The sequence below is a fragment of the Stylophora pistillata genome, chromosome 2 (genome assembly GCF_964205215.1).
Source record: "Stylophora pistillata chromosome 2, jaStyPist1.2, whole genome shotgun sequence".
In the NCBI taxonomy this organism is placed as follows: domain Eukaryota; kingdom Metazoa; phylum Cnidaria; class Anthozoa; order Scleractinia; family Pocilloporidae; genus Stylophora; species Stylophora pistillata.
Genome location: NC_142520.1, coordinates 51,382,705 through 51,403,569, shown reverse-complemented (window position 1 = coordinate 51,403,569; position 20,865 = coordinate 51,382,705). Strand labels below are relative to the sequence as shown.

The following is a 20,865-nucleotide window of genomic DNA, read 5'->3' as shown; positions in this document are numbered from 1 at the left end:
ATTGTACAATTTTATATATCAATGTGAATGACTTCACATTATTTTACACCAATAGACATGTTTAATGTTATTTATAAAATTCAGAAATGGTCAATATATTCTTAAGGAAATAAAGTGCAGTATTGGTCCTAAAATTCATATCTGTGCTTAATTCTGTGACCAAAAATATACAATTTTAAATATATTGATGTAAATGATTTCACATTATTTTACACCAACAGAAATGTTTTTTTAGTTATTAAACTCAGTGATTTCTCCTGCATTTAGTTTGCAAACAATTTAGCTGCAAAATAAGAATGAATAAATAGCACAAAATAGTGCATATAAGGATAGTAAACAACAGATTGCAACATTTTGTATTACAAGTGTTTTGTGGATAGCTAAATGGCTGCATTGTTTGCACTCTATTATACAAATTTATCAAGAAATTAAAAGGATGGAAACATGCTAATTTTCCCATCTTTGAGACATGATAATAAGTGTGAATGCATTCTGGGAATGTCAAAAGTAAAGTGACTAGGATTAGTAGCAAAAGCTAAACATGTGGGAAACGCAATAGAAAAAACCCCACAGTCACTACCATTGTTCTGTTGCTGAACAGGTACAAAATCTAGACTGATCAAACTTCCTCCCAGGAGGTCATTGGTCTGTTCCTCTACTTCTTGACTACAAGTGAACATATCCAGGTTGACATCCCAGTGAGCTAACACAGACTCAGTGATTGCTTCCAGTGTGTAGAATCTGAATAAATTCACTAGACACTACATCAAAGTTTCTGACTCTTCCAAGAATTGGTCTTTGTAAGCCCTCAATTGCTGGGTTAACTTCCTTTATCAGGACTTGAGCATATTGGATAATGTCACCAGTAAGCTATCCGGGAGGATCACTAATGATGTCATAATCTGAGTTGTTTAATTTAGCCAGAATATACTTGTCAACAGAACCAGAACTAGTTGACACTTGCATAATTTTTATTTCATCCTCACTATCATCATCATCTAATAAGTCTGATGCTGCAGGTGATTTAGGAGTTGTAGAAGTAGAAGTGGTAGGTTTATCACGAGGCATTGTTTTGACCTTTTTTCCTCGGCATGTATTACATAGCCAGGTTGTCTTGGAATTGTTGGGCATTCTTTCAAATCCCAAGCATTTCACATGGAAAAAATTTCCACTGCTGCAGTCTACATTGTGGCACTCAATGAGTCTATCGGTCATGGCTGCTTTCCATTAAAGACACAAATTGTAGTCTTAAACATAGCAGCTTGATTTACTTGAGATGGTGCAACTTTGCCCTTTGCCCTTTTTTTGAATTGTGGTAGTTTACAGCAGTGAGGGCAGTACCATTGCTTTGGCATTATCACATTATCTAAGGAGAGGCATTTAGTGTGGAATTGCCCATATGGGCAGTTCACATTGGTACAGGATACAATGTCATCATTGGGCTGTCCTTTACAGAAACATATGGCATTATCATCGAGTTTGCTCTCATATAGATCACACCGTCTGTTGTACCATCTTCCAAGCATTTCTGGAAGAATGCAAATTCTCCAAAATGTTTCCAGCTTTTTCAAAGCACTGCTAGAGTGCCCTGGGTCAGGGTTGACTCTGTCACACAAAACATGTGAATTCCCATCAAAATCAATGGCAAAAATAACAAAGTCACAATATTTTCGATCAGACAATGTCAACAGCTGCTGCTGTACTTGATAGTAATAGTTATGGGATTTCTTCAACTTTAATACCCCATTCACATTTTCGAGGAAAGAGCTTGCTTTCAGGCTATATTCTTGGAAGTCACCATTTGTGACAGAAATGGGACATTTAATTTCACCGCAGCCCAATCCACAGCAATCACACGATACCAAAAAATCTGGTGTAGCATGTATAAAAGTAAAGTCTTTGTTTATGAAAAGTCCACATCTCTTATCTTGAAAGTTGGTATGTAGCGATTTCATGTGGTGTTCATAAGTTCTGATCGCTTGTTCCTCGTATTTACATCCTTGTTTTGTTGCCTTGTTATCTATTTTAAACAGATGAGGATAGCAGATAGACTGAATACGACTTTGAGAAGGTTGTGCGAGATTTCCATGGAGCACAGCACCACAGACAGAGGCTCCAATTCTGCCTGCACGATACCTAAAAAATCCAGCACCTTTAGGCTTGAGTACGCGTGTCTTCTTCGATGCTGTCGATTTCTTCGTCTGAAATGTTTATCTTAACTTCCAAACATTTCCGTAAAAGCTCGAGGTATTTCAGATCTAAATTACTTGACTTGTAAAGATCTGTTAGAACTGGGATGTTTCTGCTTTTTGTAATAAACTGATCAGCATATGGGTCGATTAAACTTAATATTGAAGCCTTTGTTTCACACCGATTCAGCTTTTTATAAAATTCCGACACAACCTCCGCTGAAACGCTAGGGTTCGTGTTCTTGTTCGCTGCGGCTCCAACAGTTAGTCAAGTTTGATTGGAGAATCCATCAGAAGATTCAATGTTATTGTCAAGTTTTTCTTTCAACTTTTTAGCTGAAGAAAAATCAATTTCTTTTGCCCTTGCATAGGTAACATTACTTACATAAGTTGGAAGAAGCCATGAGCATTTTACTTGCGTACAAGCCAACTTTCCGTTGATTCGAGTCCAACATTCGATATAAAATAAAACACTGGCAACGTGTGAGCACGATTCGGCAAGACCTGCCTTACAGCCCAGGCAATGAGCGGAGAAAATTCTTCCATCTTTTCCTGTAATAAGCCAGATATCGACGAGAGGATCATTCATACGTTGTGAATGTCGGACTTTGGCGACGACTGTATACTTATCAGAAACAATTCTTCCCTTCACGGACTCTACAAACCCAGACACCACTTGGTTGTATGCTTCGAGACTTATGTAGTTCTTGAACTGTTCGTTAGTATAATGACTTATTTCCAAAACCAAGAAACTAAACAAGTCCGACTGCTCTAATGGCGGTAAACACTAAGGATTAAGCTCTTCGTCTGGAATAGTAGCTGGATCGATGCCGATTTTTTCGACTTTCTGCATGTAAGGATTCTTTACATTACCCTCTAGTGATGAAGCATACTTCGACAATACTGGTACTGACATTTACAGGTCTATAAAAGCGCTTTTCAACCAGCAAATTAAAAAACACTACAGAAATGGCAATACTTTACATACATTTCCCTACTGCTGAGGGCCACAGTAATGGCGGACACTGTAATTGGATATACCTGTGACCTCACGTGAAAGTCAAGAATTCTTCTCCATTATTTTCCATCCTTTTTATTCTTACCCTTTTGATTATTTTCTTTCCCATCAAACCGTTACCTGAGTTCGAAAGCTTTTTAAAAAGCATTTCAACCTTTTCAAAACGGATCTAACTTAAAAAAGGGAAAATTAACGTTACTTCAGTTACCTTTCCGCCATACTGCAGCTTAGGTGCTTGCAGCACCCGCCCTTGAAGTTCCACCATCTTGTCTTCTATCGAGATTCCAAAATCCTTGACATATTGGTCATTGTTGAAGTCAGCTTTCCTTATCTAAGGTTGTAAGTGAGCGGAAATTACAAAAATGTCAGTCATTGGTTACAAAGAGCTTCAGTGACTAGAAATAATGGAATAAAAATCCAGCGACCTGGGTTCTCACCCTTGTAAAGGTAATGTGTCTGTTTTCTTTGAGTGAGGCTCGCAATAGGGTATAATCACGCGTTTTTCAGTTTAAACACGGCTTACAGAACGCAGTGCCGAAAGCGTTAAATTTGTGGCGGGAAGATGAAATGCCTCTGCTTTCTCCTGCAATATTTTGTAACGCGCTATTTTACTCTGCCATCTACTTCGCACTATGAGCAGACATAAAGATTCACAACACCACTGAACGGGATCGGGGAAAAGGCTATGCTGGCAAATTAGAAATATTCGCTATCGATGCTCGATATTCCCTCACCAGATTTAAGATCTCTTGTTCTCTCTCCGGAGCACTCTTTGCTGTTGTTTTTATCATCATAGATGTTTGTTTATCGCTCAATTTCTTGATGCAACGCTGACCTGCCACAAGGTTACAAACTTCAATGGGAAGGTAAGTGTGTTTTTGTTCTTGCCCAACTTGAAGGCATGGCAGGTGAGGGTATCTACACGAACACAACAACAAAGAAATGAGACGAACAGGAGAAAAGACACAAAGGTTGGTAGATTGATACGCTCGAATCTGTATCAAAAAGTTGAGGGTGAGAACTGGCCTGACCACTGTGTTGTGTTCTTTGGAAAAACGCTTCACTGCCTCTTTCCAACCAGAGGTACAATATATGTAACTTCATGCAATTTCATGATATCATTTTGCTCTTATGTCATTTTACCAGATAAAGACAACAGCACGTGCAAAATGTAATGGTAATATAATACACTGTAGTAGAGGACAGATATGGACGGAAAGTGGAGCGACAAAATGGCCGCACGAAACAAAACTTTTAAGCAATTCAAATTTTTATCGTTGGCCGCAGAGAGCACTTAAATCGTTTTATTTTCGCTGTGTTTGTCGTGTTTTCGCAAACGCCTTAAGGGATGGATGCACTGCTCAGAGGAGGCCGTGGGAAGTATTTTGAAAACTCGCCGCCAAAATAGTACAAAATGAAATAAAAGTGGAAAATTGACTTTGAAAAATTATAAGTCGTAATAACAGCAATATAAGTGATAAAAGTACTGCGTTACTTACTTAAGCCGTCTCATATGTTTTTCTTGAAAATATCTCGCCACTGTGATCTCACTGGGCTGACCTGTTTCCATTTGTTTTAGAGGAAACTTCAAAGTTTGTGCAGATAATTTTGTTACATTGATGACACGATACTTTCTCTTCATTGATCCACAGTGGGTAATCTCCACCTTGAGGCCTGGTAACGAGAAATCAAAACAGATACAGTTAGAATTCATATGTATAAGACTCTTAGTAAAAGTAAATCCTAAAAACCTTTGTCCATTCACTAACACTTAAAGGACTGAATGCACTCCCACATGTGCGAGAACACTCGGATGAGTATAATCTTAATAAGTAAAGTCACCCAAGAAATCCATTGATGAACAAAAATGTCTCTAAATAAAGGATCTTAATTAAGAAAATTTATTTGGAAAGATAGCATTTCAATGTTTACCAGATAAAGATTTTGGTGATTAATGAATAGAATATAGTGGATTGCACTGATAAAATATGACTAGAGGGGCTACAAGTACCATAATCATAAGAAACTACATGTAAAATGGCATTTTCTTTATGATAACAGTAAAAAAAACAACAACAACATAATATGGTAAAAATCTTTGAAAGTCAGTCATGCAGTTAAGCTATATTTGTTAAAACTGATATTAATAACATCCATCAGATTTAAAAATAGAATAGTATACATTTGGTTTTAAACATCCTTTTTACGACTGTAATACCCAACTCTTGTTCAATCATTCCTATCAATCGATACATATCACCTTTTTGTATGCATAACATAACTTGCTTCGTATGATGCACGATCCTCGCAGTAGATAGCGCTATTTAAGCAACAGCGTAAATCAGACCTGAAAAAAAATCAGGCCTGTACGGGACTCGAACCACTGACCTCTGCGATACTAGTGCAGCGCTCTACCAATTGAGCTAACAAGCCAACTGGGAGCAGGCCGTTAAGTTGATTCGTAATAAACCCGTGAAAGTGATAAATGAGATACAATGAATATATGAGTTGTATCTACCAGTTGGCTTGTTAGCTCAATTGGTAGAGCGCTGCACTAGTATCGCAGAGGTCAGTGGTTCGAATTCCGTACAGGCCTGATTTTTTTCAGGTCTGATTTTCGCTATTGCATAAATAGCGCTATCTACTGTGAGGATCGTGCATCATACGTATCTAATACCGCAGTTCAAAATATATGAACTTCATATATTTCATTGTATCTCATAACTTGCTTCATACCTTTTATCTCTCGGAGGAATCTGAGTCTTTCTACATCAGACAATGGTTTTGTCCTTTGAAGATCCTGTTCTTGTTTGCGAAGGATCTCACACATAAACTCTACAACTGGCTGACATTTATAGAAAGCTGTTGCTGAAACTATGATCAAGTCAAAAGGTTTAATTTCTCAGTAACATGGTCAGAGTTTTAGAGATTATCCTCTATCTTGGTACAGCTAATGACCTCAGACAAATCTTTGGTTATAATTGACCCTACTGTTAGTGGAGGCTTCTTTTTATTTTCCCCTTAAACCATTTGACCCTTAACAGTGACTGGCATCCAATTTCTCCTAACACAGTAACTCTGGTAATGCCAAGATCTCCTTAGCAATTCTTCTAACTGTCTGCCATACAATTCTTATGATGTTAGTTTGGAGAATTTGGTATTGAATCAACATATAATTCCCTTGCTGATGTTTTTCTTTATTCTCATCACTTGTCTGCTTAATATTGTATTGATATAGTAAGGAGAAATTCTGTCTTGGTCAGTCATGGGAGTGAAAGAGTTAAGGTGGCAAGAATAAAGGAAATGATAACCAGCTTGATAAGCTCTTGATTGTTTAACAAATTATCCTTGTCAGCACCTTGAGAAATGAATAGAGAACAGTATGGAGAATATGCATACTGATGTTAGTGTGTAAAAGATTAACTCTTCCAGTTATCAACAGAAAATTACAGCGTCACAAGATTTTTGTGCTACAAAAACTTAAGACACTAACAAATAATTTCCTCATATAATCCTGCCTTGACTCCAAAATACAACATCAAAATACAACACCAAAATAATACATCAGCAGTATGTATATGGTTTATTTTAACACTCCTGCTCCAAAGTGTACATCACTGCACTAACCATCAATGTTAAGCATCATCTTCCACTGAGACGGTCGGACACTCTGATGAAAGCCAAACCAGACCTCACGCCCACTCTCCAAGGGATGGTAGTAACCTTCAGGAGGCGAGAAGAAAGATCTTCCAACAGGTATATACTTCATGGATGGCAAATGTCTTAACACCACATCAAGAGCTTGTATAGTCTCAAATGGAATTTGATTGTGTTTTCCTTCCAATGCTTGTTCCAATGCAAATAAGCTGACTTGTGCCACCCACTTGACTGTAACCTAAACCAAAATCAAATTTTATTACACGACTCGGGCAGTCAGAGGGCCAATAACTAAAATCAACCAATCAAAATGCTCTATTGCAGGTCCAATATTCTCTAAGTATTGGACCAGGCACTGTCCCGAATGGTCCCGAATGATACCGCACTTGCGTCCCTTTGAACTTCAGTCGTATGAGAAATCTCTTATTAACCAAGCTTGCTCGGGACCGTACTGGAAGAATATCAGCCCTCGGTCTCTTTTGTATGGACCTCGCTGCGCTCGGTCTGTACTGTCAAGGCCTCGAACCAACATTCTCCCAGTGCGGCCCTCACACTTAGTTAATAAGATATATATGTTGTGCATATCGTCTACAATAAAACAGCTAAGGCCAATTAAACCTTGTACCTGTATACAGTACATTACTGTTTCTATGCTGATAGGTACCGTTATTAGTTGTACAACTCCCCCAAATTCTTAACTTCTTGTCTTAAAACTTCAAATCCTTCACTACCAAACTTTCACACTCATTATCATACCTGTAATTCTGCCACAGATTTTTTATTCTGCAAGTGCAGAATCTCTGAGAATCTTTTAAAATACCTTACATGTGAAGGTGTAGTCTGATCGTCCGGGTGAGTGTAGTCCTGAGAAGGACTGTTGTCGGTGGTAGTGACTGACGTTTCGACAACCTGTGCGGAAGTCATCATCAGAGTCAAGTGAATGATTGTTGTCAGTAGAATGTTCTTATTCCAGTTCGTGTGAAATGATCGGTTGGTTTTGCCGTGATGTTATTGGCTGTAAGACTCAAGTGACGTAAGTCGGTCATGATTGGTCTGTTTCGATCTGTCGGTAAAGTTAGGTCGTTCTTTTTCGGTCGTTTGTGATGTTTATGTCGTGAATGAGTCGTTTGTATGGAGCAGGTAGTTGTTGACATCTGATTAGGGGAGTCTGTTCTAAGTTAGTAAACCAGCTTTCCAAAGTCAGTTGTTGAAAATAGTCAGTGCTGTAGGTTAGGCATTGCGCAGAGTCCCAGTCAATGTTGTGGTTGGTAAGTCGATGGTGTTCAGCAATGTGATTGCTGACATTGCCTTTCCTCGTCGCCCGTCTGTGTTCAGTCAGTCTTGTTGTGAGGTTTCTGCCAGTCTCACCGATGTAGGAGGCTTGGCAGTCGGAACAATTGATCTTATATACATCACAGCAAAACCAACCGATCATTTCACACAAACTGGAATAAGAACATTCTACTGACAACAATCATTCACTTGACTCTGATGATGACTTCCGCATGGGTTGTCGAAACGTCAGTCACTACCACCGACAACAGTCCTTCTCAGGACTACACTCACCCGGATGATCAGACTACACCTTCACATGTTACCCCCGGGTTCAAACCATTTACTGCAATACCTTACATGCTACCAATATCTCAGAGTTAATATATTTTCCATCTATATTTTCACTAAGTATCTGCATAACAATGTATCAATTTTGTAAAGAGAAACAATTTGGTGGTCGCCTCTGGGAGAAAAAGATTTTCATCCAGAAACACTACTCCAAGATGGCCGAAACCTGTTTAGTGCCGAGTATGACCTATAAAAGAAGCTACTGCTCTATTAATTATGACACAGATTTTGATAAAGCTCAATGGAAGACATGATCATAAAAAATTGTCATTTTTAATAATGGTGTACAGCTGTAATTATAAAGTAAAGCAACTTGACAGAATTTATAGCAATACAAAATTTTGAAGCTATATTCAATTGATTTCCAAGACCAGACTTGTTTCTTACCTTAAAGACCTTGTCTTTACTGTTCTCAGTTGGAAGTGTTACTTCAAAATCAATCTGAAATTTTCAGTATCTTAAATCAAAGTAGTTGAGGCAGAGCAAAGTTCACCAAAATTCACCATTTTAGGATAAAATAATTATTATAATAATACCAAGAGATTTTTATAGCACCATATCCACGGGCTTTTTGGGCTTTGGCCAGACTGCATTGAGGCATTTACAATTTTTTTGAAAAAAATCTTTCCAGATGCCCCCCATCCACCCCCCACCCCACTCCACCCCACCCCATTTCCCTTGGCAATATAAGAAGACAAAGTAAAGACAGTTGAAAACAAAATAAATTTAGTTTATATGATCACAAACATGCATCATGCGTGTTTGTGACCAAAATAGTTGCAGGTTTCTATGTAAACATCACACTTACTGGTTTTCTTCCAATCGGTAAAGCTTTACTGCTGTAGAGGTTTTTTCTTCCATCGAAAACAGGCCTTTCACTCTCAAAAACTTTGTGGTACGCATTCACCATTGCTTCTACGACATCTCGGTTTACCCGCCTTGGACACTTATCGGGAGATATGCTAAGATCGTAGTGATGTATGTCACCTTTGGGAAGGCGAACTTGAAAAAAATTTGTTCTGAGAGCAATTGGTTTTCCCACTGTTCCAAAGTTAGGTCTTTTTGGTGGAGCAAAATCTCCTCCGACACGATTGGCTGTAAACATCAACGTGAGTTACAACAGGAAAAATTAAATAAAAAAAAAACAAAACAAATGTTGCAGGGCTTATGCTGTTTAGCAAAACAAACTGGAATGAAAATGGAACCAGGTGAGATCTAAAGAAACTAAAGGGATGATGGCGATATATCTTCTAACAAGGTAAAAATAACTTTTGCCGGGATTTTGGAGTAATTGTTGATTAATAATAAGGATTTTTATTGCTAATTTTAAACCTCATTAAAATAATTTCCCAAAATAATAATTTTATGAGAGATACTATTTTGCGAAATGAACTACTTCACCTTTCTGAAACATCTTCCTTTTTGGGTCACAAAAATACCTAAGATTACATTTAAGTATATCGGAAATAGTTACCGCTAAGCTACACTGGGAAAAGGCCTTTTAAGAACTAATGTTTTTAAGTTTTCTTTTTTTTAATTGTATTGTAGACCTCTGAAATTGCCTTCCACTACACATTAGAATGATTGAATCTTTCTCATCACTTAAGAACAGTTATTAATAAATTTTATAATAACAAATTTAATGCAAATAAGGATAGATTTTTATAATTTATTAATAATTATTGTCATGTTAATTATACTATTTGAGCTACTATGCAATATATTATATGCAATATATATTTTTTTAATTTTTAACTGAGGCAGTTTAGTTTTACAAGGAATCTTCGAATTCTGTATAAACTGACCTAATTATTCAGGTCTTGTCAATTTCTTTTTTAGTTGTTAATTTATCTTCAATTTGTATATTATGTTAAGATCTGTATAATTAAAGTTGAGTAAATAAATAAGTAAATAAGTAATTAAATAAATACATTCCCAAAGATGTTGATCACTTCCTATTTCACCAACCATATTAAATTCAAATTTTGTAAAGTTGTTAAATTATAACAAATACTATTTTGTGGAATGGATTATTTTCACTCCACAGGTGCTAACGATGTTACCATTCTCGTGTCACACAAATGTCTTTGGTTGGTGTTGAAGGCACTAAATCACGGTTACATGCATGCATAGTGTGACAGCTTTTGGATTAAATTTGTCAGGTCAACACTAGATTAATACGATATTGCTCGAGCAATCAACCTGAACTCACTGTCAGGTTTGGCAATCTTTCCATGTAACAGTGCTTGTTGAGTTGTTTTATCATCAAACTATAATTTAGCATAGTTTTTCACTGCTAATTTTCAAGATTTTGCCAAAAAATTTTTAGAATAGAGGTAAAGACAGACCAATACAGACTCCCTATCTTGCTTTTGTGGTCGCATTGCATTTTCAAATTTCTGACAGCCAAGTCAGGGTGCTATCAAAGGGTCTCAAATTCATCCCAACACCTGTGACAAACAAATGTAAAATCAGGCCAACTCTTGTGAGATCTGTTTGTAAGATGAATGCCCTTCCGTTACACCTTTCATAGACAAAACAAAGGACCAAATTCACTTCATATCAAACCGAATGCCACAGCTTCAGCCTTTTATTGCCCTTAAAAACTACTTGGAAAATGTCATAGCACAACTTGCAGAGATTACTGTATCCATGCCATAAAACAATTTGTAACACAACAAGGTCACTGCTCTCAAAGAGTTGAAAAACAACTCTGCTTTAAACCCTCTAAAAAGCAACGCTAAAACAATCATCATGAATAAGACAGACAAAAGAAAAAAAAGAGGCCAAAGCGCAACTCAACAACAGAGTTCACTAAAAACCCTACAAAGCACCAACAGTAAAAAACATGCAAGAGGAAAAAGTTAGGGAGATCATTGACCAAATGCATCTAGGAAAACACATCAATGACATGACTAAGAAATGGTTTTCACAAACTCCCAGTCTACCTCGATAAATACAATCAGCCCTTGCTGAATACAATTTTTACATAAAATCTTATCATCTCTTTCAAAAGGGGAAGATCCCTTGCGACAAGCTTGTGAAAGCAAAAATACAATTGCCTTCATTCTCTGTTTGGATTATAAACAATAACGCCACGTCGCATAAATAGTTGCACATTGAATCTTTATGTTAATTAACGATTACTCCAAAGTCCTTGTGAAAATTATCTTTACCTTATTAGAAAATATATCGGTATTATCCCTTTAGTTTCGTTAGATTTCGCCTGATTACGTTCGTTTCGTGTCGCAAAATAGTACAGTATCAGACATATTGAAGTCGATGTGACAAAATAGAAAGCTAACCTGGGTTATTCGACGCCATTCATCTCACACAAGTTTCTTCTGTTATGCTACCTGGCATCCATCAAAAATCTTCAGAAAACGTTACACACGTAACTGTTTTTTGAATCTTCGCGAGCAGGGTGACGCTATATCTAAACAAGGATGCCATTTGTAGCGTTGCAGTTGTGTCTTCCGTTGCAATTATGTCCTCACAACTAATAGCCAATAGAATGTGGTTTTATTTCTTCCAATCAAAAGGCGTTTTGAACGTGTCTCTTGCTTGTCACTTCCCAACTAGGGGAGGGATGCAATGCAAAAATATTAATCGTAAGAAGATCGTTAAGATTTCCGCGCTCGATGGTTAAGAATTTCACGGGATATCCTTGTTTCATGAGCTATCCTTGGTGTCGTTTGGGACACTTTGGATTGGTGAAAGATCAAGATTCTGGTTGCGTTTTTAAGTGCGAATTATTGGCGAAATTTTCTTCGATACGTTGGAAAGCTTAGGAAGACGAGAATTTGACATTGCCTCGTGGCGTCGATTGCCTTATTAGTTCACGGGCAGCCCAAGCTCACTACGAGAAAAGCGGACGTGACTCTTACCGTGTTGGGTAACGTTTTATATTTATAAAGGTTTGTATGGGATGTTATCGGTTTGCCTTAAAAGAGAGAAAAAATGTCTTGTTTTGAAATAAAATGGGCTCACCTTATTGCCTTGTTGTTTTCTTTGTTGATTCCGAACGTCTCAGGCCATTTTGAAGCGTTTTCGGCGAGTTAGCGCTATGTTGGTGTTCAACTGCTAAAAGAAAGACAAGGCCGGAAACCTATTTTAGAAGCGTCCGTCGCCCGAAGCGAATAATTCCGCCAAAAAATTTCCACCAGTCTCGATTCCTCCAGAAAATCAAAGCAGAGATGTTGCAGTTCCATTTTCCATTCACTCGATTCACAATTCCTCCCCCCGATCTTTCACTAGCGATACTTTTATCTCCAGATCGATAGGCTTTCCCATTTCGAATTTGGCTGCTTGAAACGATCACTGTCCGTTCGCCGATCGCACAGTATGTTGGGTAACAAAAATAAGCCCGGCGAGGGTAGCCAGCGGCCTGCAGTCCAAAAACAAACCCGTTAGCTCCCCTGGTCCCCTCGAGAGGTTTTGTCAAGACCGCATTGTTTTGATCGACCAATCAACATCAAATGGAAATGTGTTTACTAATTTAAATTTTACTTTGCTTTGATGACATTGCTGTTTTGATCGTTGCTTTGATCTCGAATACAGACTCGTGAATACAGGATGGATCGTCATTGTTGATCTCATCCTCGAATTCGAATTCGCCGAAGTCATTATTTTTTTTGTTCCTGTTCTTTTTAACGTGATGACTTCATCGCTGGCATGGAAGGCATGGTAAGCTTTTAAAAATATAACTAACGAGGAAGACTAACTACGATACGTTCGAATTCTATCACGGATACAATAAAATATTAAGAATACATGTACAATATGAACATATTTTGTTGTAGGTTGCTGCGGAACTTTGAACACTGTGAGGGAGGTCTCTTACTAGTCAACGACATATTTTCTGATGCAGAGCAAGTGAAAGAAAAATTTTCCCGCCCTCCTAACGGGTTTGTTTTTTGACTGCAGGCCGCTGGCTACCCTCGCCGGGCTTATTTTTGTTACCCAACATACTGTGCGATCGGCGAACGGACAGTGATCGTTTCAAGCAGCCAAATTCGAAATGGGAAAGCCTATCGATCTGGAGATAAAAGTATCGCTAGTGAAAGATCTGGGGGAGGAATTGTGAATCGAGTGAATGGAAAATGGAACTGCAACATCTCTGCTTTGATTTTCTGGAGGAATCGAGACTGGTGGAAATTTTTGGCGGAATTATTCGCTTCGGGCGACGGACGCTTCTAAAATAGGTTTCCGGCCTTGTCTTTCTTTTAGCAGTTGAACACCAACATAGCGCTAACTCGCCGAAAACGCTTCAAAATGGCCTGAGACGTTCGGAATCAACAAAGAAAACAACAAGGCAATAAGGTGAGCCCATTTTATTTCAAAACAAGACATTTTTTCTCTCTTTTAAGGCAAACCGATAACATCCCATACAAACCTTTATAAATATAAAACGTTACGCAGCACGGTAAGAGTCACGTCCGCTTTTCTCGTAGTGAGCTTGGGCTGCCTGTGATTAGTTTGGAGTGCGTTGGTGATCGAAGTTGTGCTTTTCTATCGGAACTAGTGCGGTAAGGTAAGGTTTCGGTTGCACTTCATGCTAGTATTTTTGTTAAATTTAAATATCACAACCATTCTTCAAAGATCGCGTTCAAGTTTCGGGCTAAATACTGTCAGATGTATACCGATAAAGCGTCCGAGTAACTACTAACCTGGATTCATTGAATCGTTCTGTGTCGAGGGTATCCTGGCTCCAGAGGTTACTCTTTTTTCTCTCCTTTTTCTCCCTGTTTACGATCCTTTCCAGCTGCGAAACGGCGAGAAACCTCTGGTGGCAAGCGTCTAGAGCCTCACTTTCATGTATTCAAATGAGTGACATCTATCGATAATACCACTTTTGAGTCGACCAATCAGGAGAGGGCGATCATATAACAGATTCGTAAGAGGGAGGGGAGGTATATTTTCTATTTGTAAACGAAAAAATATACAGTGGGAGGGGCGGTAAAGTAATGTTCTTTGTGTTTATAACTTGTCAAAGTTTCACATGTCTCGAAATGTTGATATGCAAACAGTTAGCAGAACTCCGATCAAAAAGGTTTTCAATAGTCCTAACGTCTCTTGCAGGATATGCGATGTGAACATCAAAATAAGTGGTCGCTTCTCATGTAATATTTTCCAGCCAAATCACTGTGATTTTCTCAAGCGATTTGAAGTTGTGTTCGATGATAAAGTGCGAGACATAGTTGGAGTTTTGCAAGTTTTGTGCCAGAAGTGTTACAGAACCGTTCTAAAATACGAAAAAGTTTTAGAACAGCACAAAGAGATCATCCAGTTTCGTAAAGAATGTAGCATACAATTTAACACAGCTGTGAATGTCGAAAGTTCTATTTGAGAGAAGAGATGCGCGAAGGATTCCCCGTCAACCGCTAGCCTCTTCCGAACAAGAAAGTTAAACTGCGCGCCGCTTCGTGACAGCAACAAAGAAAATACTACTAAACGAAACCTTATTTCTCAAGACCATAATATAGCTGATTCACAAGAATATAGCAATAATTCTGTCACGTTTACGGATACGAACTCTAATCTTTTTTACTTATGTAACTCTTCCGTTTTTAGCACAAAGACACTAAGAAACTTTCAATGACTTTCTATTTAATTTGTTAGCGCGCTTTGTTTGATTTCTGTTCCGTGACTAGCGAATATCCGCTCAAAGCTAGCTACATAAAGCTCTGTTCATTTCTATTTCCCTTACGTCAAAGTGTAAGAACTAAATTCGCCTTCTATAAGAAAGTAGCTCAGTTGTGAGGAGTCACTGTAGCGAAAGCATTTCGGAGCCGAACGAAGTTTAGGAGTTCTCTACCCCGGAGTCAAGATCCGATGTAAGTTACGCTTGTAATATTCCTCATTTTTATCATTTCTAGTTTCGAAGTCTTTCGGTTTTCCTTATCTCGAACCTTCATGTATCCGTTCTATAGTTTTTACCGCCTGTGCTGTACAAAGACTGCCAGCTTAAGTGAATAAAGAGTTTGATGCTGCTGCTTGTCTAAAGTTCAACACTGTGGTTATACTGGCGAACTCCGGTGCACAACACCACGTGTCTGCGGCATCGGGAACGCGACAAATTCACTTCTTCGATTGGATCCAAATATATTTGACGCGAAAGATCCGAAACCAAGATTGCAAACGGAGGTGAGATTCGAAAAATTTTCATAATTATATATTTATCATAGAGCATTTTACTCAAACCATTTTGAATGTTTTTAAATACTTGTGCCACCACCTTAGAATTTCAGGTTGCCATGTCCAGTCGGCAATATGGCGAAGACATCCTCATGGCTTAGAATACCAAACAAAGCGCTCCTCTCTTCCTCCGAGAGTTGTTCTATCTCCGGAAAACGCTTATCAAGAATTGTAGGAAGTGTGTTGTCAAACAAACTCCCAGATAAAGCCATGTAGATGCTGATATTATGTCTTAACAAACGAAAAATCACTTTATATCACTTTAAAACGCTTCACTCACAAGTCACACTTTTAGCTTTTGAAATGTTCTCAACAAAATCACTATGTCTACTCCCCTCAATCATGACCAATTTCCTGGTACACCCTACCCATAGTAACATTTTTTCGACCAATCATGTTACCGATTTAAGGATTAAAATAACCATCCAATCAGAGCAGTCTTCAAAATTTGAATACATGAAATTGAGGCTCCCAACGCTTTCCACCAGAGGTTTCTCGCTCGCGGCTCCGAGAAAAAGAGACGCTGCTACGCAGCTCGGCCAATCCCGCTGCTTCGTAGCCCGAAAGGATTGTAAACAGGGAGAAAAAGAGAAACCTCTGGAGCCAGGGTATGTCGAGGGATTTTTTTTTATTATTATTTTGTTTGGGACATGCAAAAGTAGATGATACATAATTAAAAAACGAGACAGATCTCCGTGTTACAATGACCGAAAATTTGTGATTTTCCTCCAGCCTCATTATAATTTTTATTATGTTACATGTAGCAATCTCATAGTGTCTACATTGATGGTTATTATGGAGACAATTGAAGTCATGTATTCATTGTAATTGTATGGGACTACGCAAAAATTCAACCTCTGGTATGGTTGATGTCAAACATCATATATCCTGGAAAGTTAACTCACAAACTGTTGACACGTATAGAGTCCTAAAGTGCTTACGTCACGTTTCCATAGCACCGGAATTCTGTGGTCTAAACAAACCAATATGGCGTCCCTAGCGTGACACATTGTCGTTGACCTTGAGCACTTCAAGAGCTATAATAGCGCATTTTATCCTCCAATAATAGAAATGAGATAAAGAGAATCAAGATAACCTTTGGCCTTACTATTGAAGAGTATAATAAGCGGACAAAAGCACCTGGTGAGCAATAATTCGAGTCAAAACGCAACGGAGACGAAGTTTGCGATGGGCCAGTGTTTTCATCCAGATTGCAATCACACATCTGAAAGCCACTGCTGCTGATTCTTTTCGTTTCCAGACCAGAAAAAACATAAAACACTCTATGATAAGTGGATATCATTTGTAAGGTGAGTATTTTTCGAAAAATATATATTTCGATGCTGTACCATCGATTAGAAATAGCTGTTTTTTTTTTTATCTCAAACTGATTCACGATTAGCTGTTTCTCTTTCTTGTCTTATTTGTTTTCTCGCGGCTTTGCCTTTCCTTGTCTTCAGTCTTGATCTAAGATTATTTAGTTACTAAAAAACTATATGATAGTTGTGAGTATCAAAGCTTTTACACTAACTAGTATTAAGTAACAAGCTCAGAGAAATACTCGCTTCGCATTCACGTCTTAGACTACAAGGTTAAGCATGTGACCAACTAAACTTTGGGTTTTTTAAGCGCAAGTATAGTAACTGCTTCTGTCTTTTTCTGTTATAGGAGAGGAGATAGAAAGCCCAGCAAACATTCGCGACTTTGCAGTTGTCACTTTAAAGATGGGCGAAAAGAAAATATGCCAACCGTCAGTGACAGAAACAGGCACAAGCTGTTTGATAGTTTGGACTTGCTGCCAGGTACAGGACCAACACCTCCCAGTACACCTACCCCCAAGAAAAAATGGAAAGTGTCTGCCGAGCCCACGAAATTACCAACTGTAGCATCTGTGCTTGAAGAGATTAAAGAGAACTCTGAACCATGTTCCACTGAATGCTCACAAGAGGAAAAGACAAGTTCCAAAGAAGCTCTGCTGTCAATAGAGCTTGATATGACTTCAACAGAACTTGCTAAACACAAGGAAATGTCAAGTTACTATAGTGCACACTACTCTGCTAAGAGCTTGAGCCCTGAGGTGATACGGATGGAGACAGGTCTACCCACTAAGGATGTTCTTGATATTGTTGTGGGATATGTTTCAAGATTCAAGGGTGAAATAAACTATTATGCTGGATGGAAGGTTGAGGGGATCACACTTGAGGACCAGATATTTATCACTCTGATGAAACTGAAACAAAATTATACCAATCTACATTTAGCCCAGTTGTTTTCATGCAGTGTTGCAACTGTTGCTAACATAGTACTAACTTTTGTCCATGTTTTGCATTCTCTCCTGTTCAAAGACATCATGACAACCGTGCCGTCTAGAGAAAAGAACAAGATGTGTTTGCCATCCTCTTTCACTGAGTACAGCAGTTGCCGCATTGTGATTGATTGTACAGACATTGAAATTGCTGCACCTAAGCTCATGTCCCAGCAGAATGCTACAAATTCCAGCTACAGGGGAATGAACTCTTTCAAAGTCATTATAGGGGTTGCCCCAAATGGAGTTATAACCTATGTTAGTGATCTTTTTCCTGGCTCAGTCAGTGACAAGGTCATGGTTAAAGAGTCTGGGTTTTGTAAACATTTGAGTGCTGGTGATCTTGTTCTGGCAGACAAAGGTTTTCTCATCAGCGATGTAGTTCCAAGAGGTGTTTCAGTGAACATACCACCATTTCTCAACAATGGAAAGTTTACAGAGAGTGAGGCAAGGGCGACAAAATCAATAGCTCGATGTCGCATCCACGTAGAGCGTGCAAATGCAAGACTTAAGAGTTTTCGCATCCTTGGCTTCATCCCAGCATTTTTGAGGTGCCATGCTGACAAGCTATGCCAACTGTGCTCAGCTCTTGTTAATTTGCAGTATCCATTGATCAAGGATGGCTGCGAAGACTTTGAATTTGACTGAATAGAACTTTTTTTCAACTAAATTATAGTACAATGAGTTTTTAATATTATTTTTGTATTACTAGAAGCCCTACTGTAACAGATCAAATGGTATTGACATAGCTTTGGTCAAAAATATGATGTGGTCAGTTTTACATTTTTCTGATATTCATCTCCTTTATGTTCATTAATACAAACTACTATGTGTTCTGTGAAAATAGATTATAATGAAATCCAGTGACATTCTTAAATTGTCATTTCAACTAAATCCAGGTCAGGGGCATGTGACCAGTTTGGAATTCTTTCGTCCAGTAGTTCCAAGTGTGAAAGTCGTGCTGGCTGAAAGGTTTTACTTTTGTGTCTGTGAAGCTGGGAGCCTGAGTCCAGGTGTATAAAACTAAAGCCACACTTAAATTAGCTTTAAGGGATGGTGAGAGGTAGTCAGAAAAAATAACCTGTGCTGCATGGATTTTGTTTTGGCTCCCTCCCCTTCCCTTTGCATTGCTATCCAAGCCTACTTAAGCGTGGCATAAGTTTTATGCACCTGGGCCCTGTTGAGTAACCAGGATAAGTGTTACCAGCTACCAGTAGCCATTGATTGCAAAAAAAAATTGTTTAAGCTTGCTTTCAGGAAGAATGTAATTTATTATTAAGTTACTATGCTAAATGGAAAAATGTGGGTTCTTTATCTTGTGTCTCTATCTGAGTGTAGAATATGTAATGTTATATTAAGAAATTAATGTATGAAATTTAAAAAAATACCTTTTAACATTAGCTACTGCCTATTTACATTAGCTCCCACTCCCCCCCTCCCCCCCACTTTGATTATGTCCAGCATCTGTGCACCACTTTTCAAAGTTCTCCCTCGGTAATCTTTGGGAATAGTTGATGAAAGTAAAAATCACTCAAGATAGTAATATTGTGCTCCCAAGATTCATCTCATTCAATCTTGATAACAACACTATCCTTTGTGGTCCATACAACAAAGTAGCAGAATTTGCGCTTTGTCAGGAACATCTGGCCTTGACACTGATGCCAGTAAACATGTGTGGTAGACAGCGTATAATTCCCTTCCTTCTCCTCCAAGTAAAAGTCTTTGTGCCCACAAGCTTCCTTGATTGTCGCATTTCGATGTGTGTAGGGGCACTTACACTCAATCACCGAGTCGTCTCCCACAAGTCCATCAGGGGAAGCACCCAGAACTCCCGACTCGAGTAGCCAAAGGCCGGTCTGTACAGGTGTAAAGTTTGTGATGTTGGTGAAGGACTTCAGGGCCTCAGTCTCATTGTCCTGTCCCCATGCAATTGCTTTAACTCCATTCAAGTTGTATTCCCCAAGTAGTCGCTTGATAAGAGACGGTGTAACTCTTTTTGCCTGGAGGACGGAGCCAAAATTACTAGCAGTCAGGCGGCCTCTACGAGCTTGGTGCCATGCAGGGCTGTTTCGCTGGCCAGCCGTGAGGGTGCTCACAACATTTATGGTTCTCTAGCTAGCTCCTCTACTTTGGCATTCTCAATCAAGTACTCTAATTGTTTTTCCTTCGTAGATGCCATAAGGAAACCTTCTGAGTAAATGATATCCTCAATCGTCTTGATCGAGAGAGGGGTAGCAGGTTGTGGTTCGGGACTCAAGATCCAGCAGGTCCCTGTAAATTTGCCATAGCGCTTTAGTTCGCTGTACAGCCACATCCGATCTTCTCGGCTAGGATCGCGCGCCAAAGGGCTGTAATCCTTCTTCTTCGGTGGCGCTGGAAACATCTGGCTTGCAGACTGTACGCTTTCTGCCTTTCGCTTTCGTTTCCATTGGCATTCCAGGTCCGTCCTGCTAAGGTTATGGATGCCATAAATAAATATGGCTGCCGCGTGACTGCACTTGAACTCGCCGCGAGGACACTCGCATTCTGTGTTTTTTATTTCAAGGTTTTCATCGAGATAAATCTGATAAAAAGATAATTCGAAACAGACACGTAAGTTGCAATATATATTCCGCAATATAAACATTAAATTGGAGGTGAAATCGGGGTTGGGAGTTCTTCGAATTGAACATACGTGTTGTGATCCCAAATTGGCAACTTACTGTGACTTTGTAGTCCTTATTTTTCACGCTTGCTTGGACTTCACCTTTGATAACTCCCCTGGAATAAATAAAGCTTTGGACATGGTCGGATTTGAAGTGGTTTTCTCCGCGATCAAGCGATTTCTGCTCTCCAGAAAAGAAAGAAACGAGTGAGCATATCGATAAAGACGCCAT

General features: G+C 38.8%; 3 protein-coding genes and 1 pseudogene across 7 annotated transcripts in view; 1 reads left to right on the top strand and 3 right to left on the bottom strand.

Annotated features, from left to right (window-relative positions):
- Window positions 1-14,273, bottom strand: part of LOC148740204 (protein argonaute-2-like) — a 27,350-nt gene extending 13,077 nt beyond the window's left edge. For both annotated transcript variants that reach the window (XR_015996511.1, XM_088748404.1), the window contains exons 1-9: window positions 14,157-14,273; window positions 11,793-12,065; window positions 9,296-9,582; window positions 8,875-8,928; window positions 6,835-7,102; window positions 5,944-6,081; window positions 4,707-4,881; window positions 3,942-4,125; window positions 3,416-3,538 (exon numbers count right to left, since the gene is read on the bottom strand). Coding sequence is in view for 1 of the 2 variants with exons in the window: in XM_088748404.1 (XP_088604530.1) it covers window positions 3,416-3,538; window positions 3,942-4,125; window positions 4,707-4,881; window positions 5,944-6,081; window positions 6,835-7,102; window positions 8,875-8,928; window positions 9,296-9,582; window positions 11,793-11,811 (1,248 nt within the window). In the remaining variant the exon portion in view is untranslated. The remainder of the gene's footprint in view (window positions 1-3,415; window positions 3,539-3,941; window positions 4,126-4,706; window positions 4,882-5,943; window positions 6,082-6,834; window positions 7,103-8,874; window positions 8,929-9,295; window positions 9,583-11,792; window positions 12,066-14,156) is intronic.
- On the bottom strand, window positions 290-3,405 carry LOC111330459 (uncharacterized; annotated as a pseudogene).
- LOC148740203 (uncharacterized) lies at window positions 12,761-18,852 on the top strand. 4 transcript variants are annotated; one of them, XM_088748416.1, is made up of 6 exons: window positions 12,761-13,173; window positions 13,414-13,809; window positions 13,941-14,020; window positions 15,420-15,633; window positions 16,173-16,292; window positions 16,754-18,852. In XM_088748416.1, exon 6 carries the CDS (start codon window positions 17,426-17,428, stop codon window positions 18,635-18,637), a length of 1,212 nt encoding a protein of 403 aa, XP_088604542.1. In that variant the 5' UTR covers window positions 12,761-13,173; window positions 13,414-13,809; window positions 13,941-14,020; window positions 15,420-15,633; window positions 16,173-16,292; window positions 16,754-17,425; the 3' UTR covers window positions 18,638-18,852. The 4 variants fall into 4 exon arrangements, with proteins under 4 accessions (XP_088604542.1, XP_088604543.1, XP_088604541.1 ...); XM_088748417.1 differs by lacking the exons at window positions 12,761-13,173; window positions 13,414-13,809; window positions 13,941-14,020 and adding an exon at window positions 14,255-15,323; XM_088748415.1 differs by lacking the exons at window positions 12,761-13,173; window positions 13,414-13,809; window positions 13,941-14,020 and having other exon boundaries at window positions 14,255-15,633; window positions 16,754-16,994; window positions 17,353-18,852.
- On the bottom strand, window positions 18,660-20,865 carry LOC148740202 (uncharacterized). Its single transcript, XM_088748427.1, has 2 exons — window positions 20,692-20,865; window positions 18,660-20,552 (listed from the first exon to the last, which is right to left on the bottom strand). The coding sequence occupies exons 1-2, from the start codon at window positions 20,863-20,865 to the stop codon at window positions 20,091-20,093; spliced, it is 636 nt and encodes a 211-aa protein (XP_088604553.1). The 3' UTR covers window positions 18,660-20,090.